General features: G+C 41.1%; 1 protein-coding gene across 3 annotated transcripts in view; it reads left to right on the top strand.

Moving 5' to 3' along the window:
- Positions 1 to 480: 480 nt before the first annotated feature.
- The window catches only part of si:dkeyp-9d4.3 (caskin-1), a 43457-nt gene continuing 30885 nt past the window's right edge, over positions 481 to 13052 (top strand). For 2 of the 3 annotated variants that reach the window (XM_035534516.1, XM_035534514.1), the window contains exon 1: positions 481 to 1161. In XM_035534516.1, the coding sequence (XP_035390409.1) occupies positions 1068 to 1161 (94 nt within the window). In that variant the 5' untranslated portion in view covers positions 481 to 1067. Of the gene's footprint in view, positions 1162 to 11938; positions 11971 to 13052 lie in introns of all 3 variants that reach the window. The other variant, XM_035534515.1, reaches the window with a different exon arrangement.

Genomic DNA, 13052 nt, shown 5'->3' with positions numbered 1-13052 from the left:
GCCTCCCGCAATGGCAAGTAGAGACTGTTGTAAGCAACTGAGTGTGTTCAGTACTGACAGAGCTGTACGTAATTTTAAGGGTGTCACATTTTATTAGTTCACGACTCAGTTTGTATTCTAATGTGTTTGCCATCTTTAAAAAAAAACATTTTGACAACAATGTGAATTTGTAAATACATTTTATTAAATTGAATCGATCTGACTAACTAGCCGTAGAGATAAGAAAGATAAAAATTCTCAGTAATCATACTGAACACGCAGCACACACACCGATAACATCCCCCCAACAGACACGCACGCACGCGCCTCCAATATTAATCTGTCAAGATCATAGGGGGGAAAGGCTATTTGGTCACACCCCCTGCCGCAGTACTATAAATTTAACTAAGCAATCACACGCACGCACGCACGCACGCACGCGCGCGCGCACACACACACACACACACACACACACACACAGAAAAACGATACACCGAGACCGCGGATTACAACCTCCAGCGTCCGCGCGCACATCTGCCTGGATGTTTACGTAAGACGAGGCTTCCATGTTTGTTGCCACTACATCTAAGCTTTTCGGTCTTTTTTAATTATTTTTCATCCATTCAGAATTTCACCCCAGACGCCTGAGCGCTTTTCTGTCCTGTCGCTTTAACCTGGAAACTACTGGACCACGCTGTGACTGGTCCGCATTCGCCATATCTCATTCCTTCGTACGAAAGGAGCGTTTTCTCGTCGCCGACGACCTCGCGACGGCCACGGCACTGACATCAGAGTCAGCATGTAGCGCGCGAACCGCCGGACAACCCCGCGTCTCCATCGCCTGCACGACCTTCACTATGAGCGACACGGATGCGCCGGCGTTAGCGGCACCGTTGCTGTATCCTAGCCCGAGGACGCTCTGGATGTAGAATAACCAAGAACGCTGTGTGTGTGTGTGTGTGTGTGTGAGAGAGAGAGAGAGAGAGAGAGAGAGAGAGAGAGAGAGAGAGAGAGAGAGAGAGAGAGAAAAAGAGAGGGTGTGTATGTGTGTGTGTGTGTGTGTGTGTGCGGTGGAGTGAGTGAACAGAATGGGGAAAGATCAAGAACTCTTGCAGGCGGTGAAGACGGAGGACCTGCCAACAGTCCAGCGACTACTGCAGAGACCGAAACAGGGCAAATCCAGTAAGTCGCTCGGTCACACGCACACAGCCACCAGACAGGGGTTTAGTGACCGCTTGGATGCGCACGCGCTTACACACACATACACACACACACACACACACACACACACACACACACACACACACACACACACACACACACACACGCCCATATTTACAGGGTACACCCCACATGTCGAGCGTTGGGACTGTGCGTTTATTGTTTACACTCATAGATTGGAGGTCGCACACCGCACCTGTGCACTGTTGGTTTCTCGGTGTGTAGCGGCATGAAAACGCAGCTCTTGCCAAATACACTTTGATGTCCAGATCAAAGCATGGGGATATGGCAAGTGGCTCAAGAATTCACACGAGAAGAGACAAATGAGTCTTTGTCTATCAAACTGAACAGTGGCAATAACTTTGTATCTGGAATGAATCTGCAATATCTGTTTATACTTTGCCTGATATTGTGGTATTATTATTTTTGTCTGATATCACTGCTGGGCCCTCATGAGATGGAAACAGAGGAAAGGGGATTATTGGTAAAAGGCTCCAGATGTCCATCATAATGAAGTGAGTGAGTGTGTGTGTTCATGCATAAGAGGGGCACAACAGATAAAGAGAGACGGCCACTCAGCTGTTTGGGCGTGTGTCCATGCTGACGTGTGCCTCATAAAACGGCCCCCTTTCAGCCTTATTTGACGTCACTGTCACAACAGTGTTTAAGGGCGCAAGCTAGCAGGGCCAAGTTGTGCTGCGCTTGCTGCTGGGAGTACAACGCTTGTTAAAATCTTTCCTCAGAGTCATACTCATGAATCCACACTGCTGACACAAATATTACAAGAATGGGCCAGTGTGCAAATGCACACATCGTACACACACACACACACACACACACACACACACACACACACAGACACATCTATAATTGAAATACAATTACCACCTCCAGCACTAGGTAACATCCCAGGTGGTGGCAGAACTGGTTTCCAGCTATGGTAGGAGGAGCTGCTAGAAATGGAAACAGGGCATTCTCAGTGTGTGTGCATGTGATAAAGTGAGAGGCAGAACTAAGCTCTGGTTAAAAAGGCTTTCTTGCCCTGTGAAAAATCTGTGTCACCTTGAGCGTCCGCAAGGACAAGGATAATTAGTAAATAAATGAAGAGGTTGTGCCAGGGGCGTCCTAAAGGAGTGCTGATGTAGGACCAGGTCCCTCTCTTATTTACTTATTTATTTAATCACAGGTCATATCATAGAGCATAGATCAGCAGTCCAACTCTGAGGCATTTTGTAAATATGAACCAGTTTGCGACGATGAAACCCGCAGATGATAAACCAGACCCAAAGAGTTCTGCTCTATCATGGCTCGTCATCGGCAGCTCCTTCTAGGATGAAGTTGAACAACAGTCTCCATGAACCTGCCCTTGCCCTATAACATGTATTTTTTATTTCTATTTATGTTGGACATGTTTTAATTTCAGCTTTAGAAGCATCCTGGCCAAAGGCTATTTCATTTAAGCTATTTGAGTAATAATGTAATTATTACTTGTGCTATTTGAGTAATAATGTAAAATAATGTAATTGTTACTCTAAATGTTTTCCCTCTTTCTGCCAATGCTTTCAGTCTGTTCTAATGTGGAATTTCTTTAATGTGGTCAAAAAGTAAAATTTCACTCTTGCCATTGCTTCGAAAAAGCAAGGTAAAAGTAATTGGGCAAATCATCTGTGACCTTATAAACAGTAACGGTCATCATTAAAGCCAAAAACATGCATTCTGAAAAGGGTTCTTCTATATTTCTAGACCCAGTAGGGCCTGATTCAGCTGTAAAATCAAATAGTGGATCATTACCAGAGGGGTTCCCAGATCTGGTCCTGATATCCAGTACAGTTCAGGGATTTCCCTGCTCAACACTACTACCTACTAAACCTGGCACAAGCTGACATGATGAATCAGGTGTTTTGTAGCAGAGAAAGCATCAACCTGGACTCTGACCTTCCATTACCAGAACTTGGTGCACCCTTTATGTAGATGTCCACTAGCCAACTTTAATGATGAATGTCTTCAAGTGTTTCTGTCCATGATTAAGTAACTCTCACTTCTAAGTGCTTGTAATTGTCTGGTAACTCTTCATACCAAGTGTGTTAGAAAACATAAATGACCATTGGAAGCTCTATCAATCGGAGGTGTGTGACAGACTGGGGAAAGGGGCTGGATCTTCCAGAGCTGGTAAGCTTTTATGAGAGTCATAAAAGATTCTGACTTCAGTTGGGGCTCTCGCAGCATTTCCATGACACGTTAAAGGTTAGGATGTGTCTTTCTCATATGTGTTCCACAGCGATGCACCAACACAAGTCTGTTAGCGTGAAATTACCTTCTGGATTTAGGACATCCACAAATCCTTCCTGAGCACCATAAAGCTTAGCGAGGCTTTGGGCGGCAGACCAGGAGGGACTGTGCTCTATCAAAGATGTTCAGGAGTCAGGACTGGTTCAAAAATGGGTTCTCAAGTGTCACAAATGTATCTCCTTTAAGCTTGCTTAACACCTTCTTTACCCACTGTGTTAGTAGCAAAAATGGTTGCGGAATCTGATGTTCAGTAAAAGAGGCTCGCTAGTACCAAATTCTAATAACAATATTTGGCCTTGACTTAATTTCCTAGTGTATGAGGTGATTTGAGCATGGGTATGTGAGCACACCATCATCAGTGTCCTCTTGACATGTTCTTGATAGGTGTGTGTGTGTGTGTGTGTGTGTGTGTGTGTCTGTGTGTATGGGGGGGCTGATATTAGGCTATATGTCAGTGATTTCAGATAACTCTTGTTAAAGTGAACCAGTACAAATTCAAAAATGATCTTATAACTGGAGGTGCACTTAGGGATTAATACTGTATAAGGGCAATCCAAAGCATACTCAAACAACAGCCAGGGTAAATATCCAATGTCCAATCAAGAATACAAATCCAATAAGGAACAGGCAAAAGATTAATCCAAAAATACAGGCAGTCAAACAAGAGACCCGGGAAACCATATAACAATTCAAAATGCTCATAAACGTAAGGCAGGCAAACAAGACTTCACAAATATTGAATGAACACAGAGGGAAAAAAAATAAATAAATTAAAAAAAAAAAAAAAAAAAAAAAAAAAAAAAATATATATATATATATATATATATATATATATATATATATATATATATATATATATATATATATATATATATATATACACACACACACACACACACACACACACACACACACACACACACACACACACACACAAAGATATCAGGGTAACAAGGCTCAGGTGATACTAATAATCCAGAGACTGGGGGAACAAGCAGGGGATTTATGGGTAGCATAGTCCTTGATAGATGGTGTTGTTGTGGCAGGTGTGACAGTAGGCAACTTCATTTATCCTTTTCATGACTAAGAAAGGGCTTAGGTAGCATGGTTTTAACTTAGTCATACCTCTAAGGCATATGTCCCTGGTGGACAACCACACATGGTGTACTGGAGAATAACTCAGTACAGGTGCTCTCCTACAGTTAGCTTGGCACTAGAAATGAGAAAATGCCCGGTATGCTTTCTTGTGGGTGCTTTCCCAAATCTGTTCACTATGTTTCATCCATTCGTCAATGGCTGGTGATGCTGATGGTTCTGAATTCCGTGGCACAAGCAGTGTGAGACCAGTAGCAGAATGAATGATGGGATTTTAAGCCATCTTGGACCATATTATATACTTAGACCATCAGTTCCTGATTTACACTTTCCATCTGACCATTGCTTTTACTCCCAGCTCCTCCATAATTGCTTTCCATACCTGGCATATGAATTAAGGTCTCCTGTCTGACACAATTTCCTCAGGTATTTCGTATATCCTAAATACATGCTGAAACAAGATCTTGGATGTCTCGAAGGTGGAGGGAAGAGAGGGTAATGTTACAAATCTCACAGCATTGGAGAAATGGTCAACAATGTTAAGTTCTTGCCTTCTGACAGGGATAAATCAGTATCAATCCATGAATAAGCGAGACCACAGCCTTGCTGGTGCTGGACGAGGCATGAGCTTGCCAGCAGGTAGTGTGCAAAAAACCTTAGTTTGTGAACAATCTGAGCATGAACCTATGACGTTGTGTATATCCTTATTTATCATCTCCCACCAATACCTGCGTGAAAATTACTGCTGAGTATTGATCTTTCTGGGATGATCAGAGGTAAACGAATTATGTACCTAGGTGATCAGTCTGTTACAGACAGCTGGCAACATGTATAGCCTCTCCTCTGGACAGGAAGCTTGAATGGCAACTCCCCTTAGTTCCTCTTTCAGTTCATCATTGAAGTCCCACTTTATGGATCTTATAATGCAATCCTCATGCAAAATAGGAATGGGATCATCTGGCTTGCTGAGAAGTAAGTCATTTAGGGCTCCTAATATATTCTAACTTCTTGTGATCCATTAATACTACAAACTGGTGCTTAGCCTCTTCAAACCAATGCCTCCATTCCTCTAGAGCTAGCTTCACTGCCAAGAGCTTCCTATTGCCCACAGCAAAATTCCTCTCTGCTGGTGACAATTTGCGTGAAAATTAGGCACCCATATGAAGCTTTAGTGACTTACCACTTCTTTGTGAAAGCACAGCTCCGACTTCTACTTCTGAAGCATCCACCTCTACCACAAATAGATCCTCTGGATCTGGATGTTGCAATATTGGAGCTTTGAAAAAAGCTCTCTTTAGAACTTGAAAAGCCTGTTCTGCTCTGGAGTTCCGTTGCAGTTTTTTAGGTCTGCCCTTCGAAAGGGAAATAAGGGGAGAAGCAATAGTGCTAAAATTGTGTATAAAATGCCAGTAGAAATTTGTGAACCCCCAAAATCCCTGTAATTCCTTTGGAGTATGTGGCACTGGCCAATTCACCACAACATCCACTTTTTTATCCTCCATAGTGAATTCTGTGTCACTGAGGAATGTTGTCTTCTGAAGATGGAAGGTGCACTTCTAACCCTTTCCATAGAGGTTATTCTCCAGTAGTCATTGGAGTACCATCTTAACATGCTTTACATTTACACTAATATGCCATCTATAACCATGAACTTATTGAGCATGTCTCTCAACACATCATTTAAAAATGACTGGAATACAGAAGGGGCATTGGCGAGGCCATAAGGCATAACTTGATGTCCAGAATTTGTGATGAACACTGTCTTCCACTCATCTCCCTCCTTATTTCTAACCAAGTTGTAAGCACTCCTAAAGTCCTGCTTGGTAAAACAGCATCCCTCATCTGCTCTAACGCAGGTGGCACTAGTGGCAATGGGTATGGATACTTCACCGTAACCACATTTAGTCTTCAATAATCAATACAAGAACACATGCCACCGTCCTTCTTGGTGATAAAGAAGAATCCAGCTGCAGCATGGGACTTAGAGGGTTGACTGTAATCCTGTTCCAAAGCTTCCTTTATGTAGTCCTTCATAGTCTGCTTCTCTGCAATAGAAATGGATGTACACAAGGAGGTGTACCCACTTCTATTAAGTTATTGGAGCAATAATATGGTCTGTGTGGAGGTAAGTTGGCAGCTCTCCCTTTACTGAAAACCTCTGCTAAGTCCTGGTACTCTTTAGGTACCTTAAATCTTTCCACTGGTTCGGGACTCTCCACATAGGTGGAAATGATAACAAGATATGGCAGGTTCAGACAGTTTTCTCTACAAAAAGCTGACCATGCGGCAATGTCAGGCTACTCCCAGGAAATCACAGGGTTGTGATTTCTCACCAGTGTTTCTACCGATCATTTATTGAGGTATTTTTCATTCCTCTTTGGGTAAGAGCACTAGAGTTATGGAGAATATGTCCAGACTCTCCACAGCCCAAGGCGATATCAGCGTCTCCTCTCATATGCATTGTGATGAAGATTATCAATCTGCATCTCTTCCACCTCAGGTAGTGGGGACTGGCTGTACTGAACTTGTTGAGATCATTTATTGTTTCCACTCTCGTGCAGGAGATTGTCCAGATGTATAGATATTGTAATGATACCCTCAAGTGACTGGGATTCATTGTGCCAAGCCAATTCTATAACGATCTTAGAATTGAGTTCTTGTCTGTAAGCAGTAGCTAATGCTGCTTTATTCCAGCCACTGCTTGCTGCTAAGGTGCAGAACACTAAGGTGTATTCGGCAGTGGTGTGAGAACCCTGTCATAAATTGTTAAACATCTCACCACTTGCATTGCCTGTTAGGGGGTGATCAAAAACAGCCCAGAACTGATTTGTGAAAAGGTTGCAATCTCTTGTAATACCACCACCTTCAGTCCATATTGCATTAGCCCACTCTAAAGCCTTCCCACTTAATAAGGAAATGATAGGGGGAATGCAGACGGCGTCTATGCATGGGGGCTAATGTGCAAAATACAACGAGCACTGTAACAGAAATACTTTATCTGCAGGATCCCCATATCAGTAAAAGCAGGATAAAAGAGATAGCTGCTAGCTGCGGGTGGAGAAAGCGTGATGGCACTAAGCGTGATTCTCACCTCACTGGTAGTTAGTGCAGCCAAACAATGTGTTAACTCCATTACTGAGGGAACCAACGCAGTAAGTTGCTGTGTCTGTCATGTAAGCTCCTCCACCATATTACTCGAGGATTCCAGTCTTTGATGATGCTGGCTTAACAGCTGCCCTTGAGCAGTTAAAGTGTCCGGAAATATTCCAGTTCCTGCTGACTCCATTGGATGCAAAGTCTTCTGCAGTGTTTGGAGTACACATACAGAGTTGACTAGGAAGAGAGTGAACTAAAGCCTCCTACTGCACGTGCTCACTCTAGTGGGCCCATGGGCAGGCCCAATCTGGCATACTCAAATAAATCATTTGATAGCACTGAATATTTTTAAAATACTGTATCAACATAAAATGTCTTAGGTCTAATATAAGTACCTGCTTACCAATTTTTAGCCATCTACATGCAAGCGTTTGCCAGAAATCCCATGCTTTTTTGATAAATTTTTACAACAATCATGCCTATCCTTATAAATGGCCTTTTAAAATATGCTTCCGGTATAAGATAACTTAAGATTTTGTCATAGAAATTTCAATTACCATCAAAGCAACTGCATGACATGTTTAAAAAGTATATAGAATATTAGTAAATTTCTTTATTTGCTTGCTCATATCTTTGTACAAATACACATGTTCCTTTCCTTCGGAACCTTCGTAACACAAAATTCGCAAGCCTTTAGGTACCACAAAATGCACATTACACAAATCGAATAAAATCAAAATTTATTTATATAGTGCTTTTTACAACAGATGTTGTCACAAAGCAGCTTCACAAATGTCCAAGTCCAAGCCCCCAGTGAGCCAGCCAAGGTCAACAGTGGCAAGGTAACCTTGAGGGGAACAAAGACTCAAAGGGTGGGTGGGGGTGGGGGTGGCATCCTCTGGCCAAGGAGCACGTAGCAGTGTTCCTGAATAGAAAGATAAGACCCTCCTTTCTTAGATTCTGTTGTTGCTATTGTGACATAAAGACTTCTTTTCTTTGAGTGACACTTGTTCACACCTAGGGATACCAAGATGTCAGGGGGGAAGTAGAAGCTGGCTATCAAATACCTTCACAAGTGTTTCCCAGGCACAATCAGCATGATTGGCAGCTGTTTTAATATATAGAGGATGCTTAGACAAAAACATGGACACCTCACTTGTTATATTTGGGCAGCCAATCGTAATCCTGCTACAAACTATAAGTATAATTGAGAAAGCATACCATTTCTTTAAAATATATATTACAGTATTTACAGTATTACAGTATTTTGCCCAGCATAACCTTTTACCTTTAACAATGAAGCTATAATGAAGCTATTATTGTCTTTTAGTAAGTAGAACATTGTTGTGGGGAATTTTTGCAAAAAAAACTTGCACACTCAAGGTATAGTGACTGTTGACGTTGTGTGCATTTGGAGAGGTTTTTGAGCACTTTGGTGATATCTAGGGTAGGAAAATACTATGTATCTCCTGAATAATTTCATTTATATGCTCAAATTTCATGTATATAATTTCATGTATATGTTAACTTTTATGACAAGACCCTGGTGAATCAGGAGATGTAGAGCATGACTGAAAATAATCTCCAGCATCAAAATAACCTTACATTTTTAAAAACATTTTCTTCTGTATTAGATGAGCTCAATTGGAACCTAAATGATGGAAGAATAAACCTGCATGTGAATGGATGTCTTGGCCCAAGTATCTAGTTCAATTTGAATCCTGAATGATCATTGTGCTATATGTACAATTTCAGATAACTAGTGTTAAAGTGAACAAATAAAAATTGTTCAAAAATGAGCTTAAAACTGGAGGTGCACTTAGGGTTTTTTAATAAAGTAAGGGCAATTCAAAGCATAGTCAAAAAACAGGCAGGGTAAATATCCAATGTCCAATCAAGCAAACAAATCCAATAGGGAACAGGCAAAAAGGGTAATCCAAAATCCAAAATGAGAGACCAGTGAAACCATATAACAATTCAAAATGCTCATAAATGTAAGGCAAGCAAACAAGACTTCTGCTAACACATTCTGCTAAATGGCATTCTGTCGAATACAATTCTTGTGCCTTTAAAAATGTGAATCAGTACATGAAAATATTTCACATGGCCATTATGTTCCTTAAAGTATAGGCAGTGTTACAGTGTTGTAATATAAAGTCAATATAGATTTTGCAACATGTAGTCTATGCTATAAATGGAAATGTGCTATTAAGAATGAACTTGTTTCCTGGAGTGAAAGATGGTTTAATTGTGGAAAGATTTGAATGAGTTCACCAAAGAAGTCTAGATTCACATCAGAGCTCACAGTTGGAGTGCTTGCTTACACATGAGCGGTGAACACTTTTTCATGTATTTAAAAAAGTAGTTAGTTCATCTCTAGTGCTGCTTCTGTGTGGATTATTGTTTGAAAATGTTACCATGTTTCCTTCCCTTCATGTTCACACTTGTTTTATTGCATTTTGTTGGTTTTATCTGAGAACACAGAAACCCTCAGCAAAACATCCTTTTCATAAGGACAGCTTTTATTCCTACCTGTAACGCGCGGTGGCTCAAGTGCCGCAGGGGGGCGGGACACACAGACTCCAGCGGCTGGGACGTACATTTATTTACATAAACGACAGCGGCACTCACACGTATTATAAAGGATAAACACAAATATGAACATGTAACGATTGACGTTAAACAAACACTATGAACATGCACATGTTTTAACAATGACGAAAAGGACATTAACACGCTATGTCAACAATGACCAACACTCTGCACACTTTGAGATGGGTTTATATACATTTAGACGAATGAGGTGCAGGTGTGTGCAGGTGTGGTTACAAACAAAGTAGCCCTCCCACTGCACATGGCGGGCCAAACAACATGACACAGAGAGAGAAATCAACTACAACTACAGAATAATACAAATTATTTCACCCCAAAGTAAATGGAAGAAAACTATGGAGAACATTATAGAAAAACACTGTCAGTATGGCAGTATATCTTGAAAAAAACAAAGTATATGACATATATACCATATGAAGTATTGTCAAGTGGGAGAGCTTCCTTTCATGATGAAACTCAGAAATGAATTCAAGCTGAGTTCATCTCAGCTGTCCTGAGTACTGCAGCGTCAGGTTTGGGTCAGTAGCTGGACCACAACCGACCTGATGAATTTACAGGTCTAGGGCCAGCTGACTAATGCGCTGACTGCCCTTATCATTTTATGTGACTAGCGGCAGACTGGCAACTTAGGTGATAACTTTCAAAATAATAATATAATAATAACAATATACCTGTGTGTAAACTTGCTTAAGAGAATGTCACATTGTGTCATATGACACTTAGGAAATGAGATGTGATACTTTGATATTTAAGCTTGGCACTGAGAAATGTGTAGTGTTAATCTTGGTTTGTAAAGGTGAAGGATCATGAGTATTATGTAAGCACTATACAGACTACCAGTGTCCATGTGTAGGTGTTGGCCTTTTTCCATGGGACTGAATATCTGCTGGAATTAAAATGAATGGAAAGCTTAGTCCAGTGTTGAAGGCTGATTTTAGTCTGGAGTGTAACAGTAGCACTCCTGCATAGCATTAGGCAAGGCAAATTCATTTGAACAGAACTTTTCATACAATGCGGCAATTCAAAGTGCTTCAGGGACACTGCTAAAGGATGAAATAAGTGTGACAAAAAAGACCCTGTGATATTTTCACTCCCTGATTGTCATAATCACGATGCATGCTACAGTATAAGACAATTACTCAAGCAATTAAAAGTCAGGTTGAAACTTAATTCATGCAGCAAATATATTTAGTGTTGAGAGCAAAACGTCTACATGTCATTTTAAATGCAAAATTGTTTGTTTAGCATTGGTGATTTTACTTTTGGTAAACAACAATACAAGGGCAGCAATAAAGCAATGCATAGATTGCTTTATTGGCCTATGTTCACTTAACAGTTAATTAGTGTATTATTCAGGGTACGTGTGTGTGTGTGTGTGGGGACACGGTTAATCAAGGAGCATGGTAACATGCCATTTAAATACACAGCTGGTCAAGTTAGTTGCCATGGTGTTGATGAACATTTGCATATTTTAACCAGTGTGTGTGTATCTGTTTGCATGTGAGTATGTTTGTGTGTGTGGCCATGCCAGGATAGGGTGAAATAGTAAAGCATGATTAATCCTTTAAGCATCTGAAGACCATGTGTGTTTATATGTGTGTGTGTGTGTGTGTGTGTGTGTGTGTGTGTGTGTGTGTGTTTTCAGCTTGTTCAAGTTGGAGGGGTAATCCTAGCAAAGTGAGTAGAGTGTCTTTTTTAATACACTTCAGCTGGCACTAATGAGACTCAGAGGTCGCAGCTGATACTCTTAAGTAGTATATGAGCTTTTATTTCACACACACACACACACACACACACACACACACACACACACACACACACACACACACACACAATGTTTATGTGAAAGCATATACCATACTGGGGTATTTTGGGGTGACCTATATTCCAGATATATCCTCTTCTGGTTTTGAAACTGTGGAGCTGCATTGCACTGTGCTGTCTTACAGGTACCACCTACCATGCACATGCATATTCTCACACTCCTTCACACCCACCCGCCTACATTACAGGCACTGCCCAGTATGTGTGCGCGCACACACACACACACACACACACACACACACACACACACACACACACACACACACACACACTCACACGCGGCTTCAGAGCTCAAATTTGACAGTCATGTCACACCTGAGGTCAGAGAAATAGTTAAAATGACCTCTTTTTGCTCTCTCTCAACTCCTCTCTTTCTCACACTCTCTCTCTCGACAGCTTCAGGCCATCACTACTTTAAATGAGTACTCACTAAATAGATAGATGGTGAAGAGATTTAGTGGGAAAGTGTGTGTGTGCGCATGTGTATGTGTGCGTGTGCGTGTGTGTCTAGCATGGTGTGCATTTGTGTAAATGCATCACAAATACTGATCAAGAAAGATGTAGAATTGGTAGAATGCTTTTAAAATGTTCTAATAATTTTCTGGTTAAGCAATGTAAATGTGGTTATGATTGAAAGCACTAACTGTGCTACAGTACGTTAACAGATCGCTGCCTAATCTCTGAAGCCCTTTTTTAGATAATCAACAAAATATTTAATTTATAGATGAATGCAAAAGCATAGATGCAGGAAGGCATTTTAATGTGTCTCTGTTTGTGTGTTCAGATCCAAGTGCCTGTCCCAGATTATGTTCAGAGTGGAGAGATTAAATGGCTTCTTTATGTGTGTCTGTAGGTATTAGCAATTCTTTTGTACTTTTAACTCTATTCTCGTCACAGTTTGCTGACAAAATGCATTAATACACAAAAAATAAAGT

This window comes from Electrophorus electricus, chromosome 16 (assembly GCF_013358815.1).
Source record: "Electrophorus electricus isolate fEleEle1 chromosome 16, fEleEle1.pri, whole genome shotgun sequence".
NCBI lineage: Eukaryota > Metazoa > Chordata > Actinopteri > Gymnotiformes > Gymnotidae > Electrophorus > Electrophorus electricus.
The sequence above is the reverse complement of the archived record's forward strand: the minus strand, read 5'-3'. Positions and strand labels throughout refer to the sequence as shown.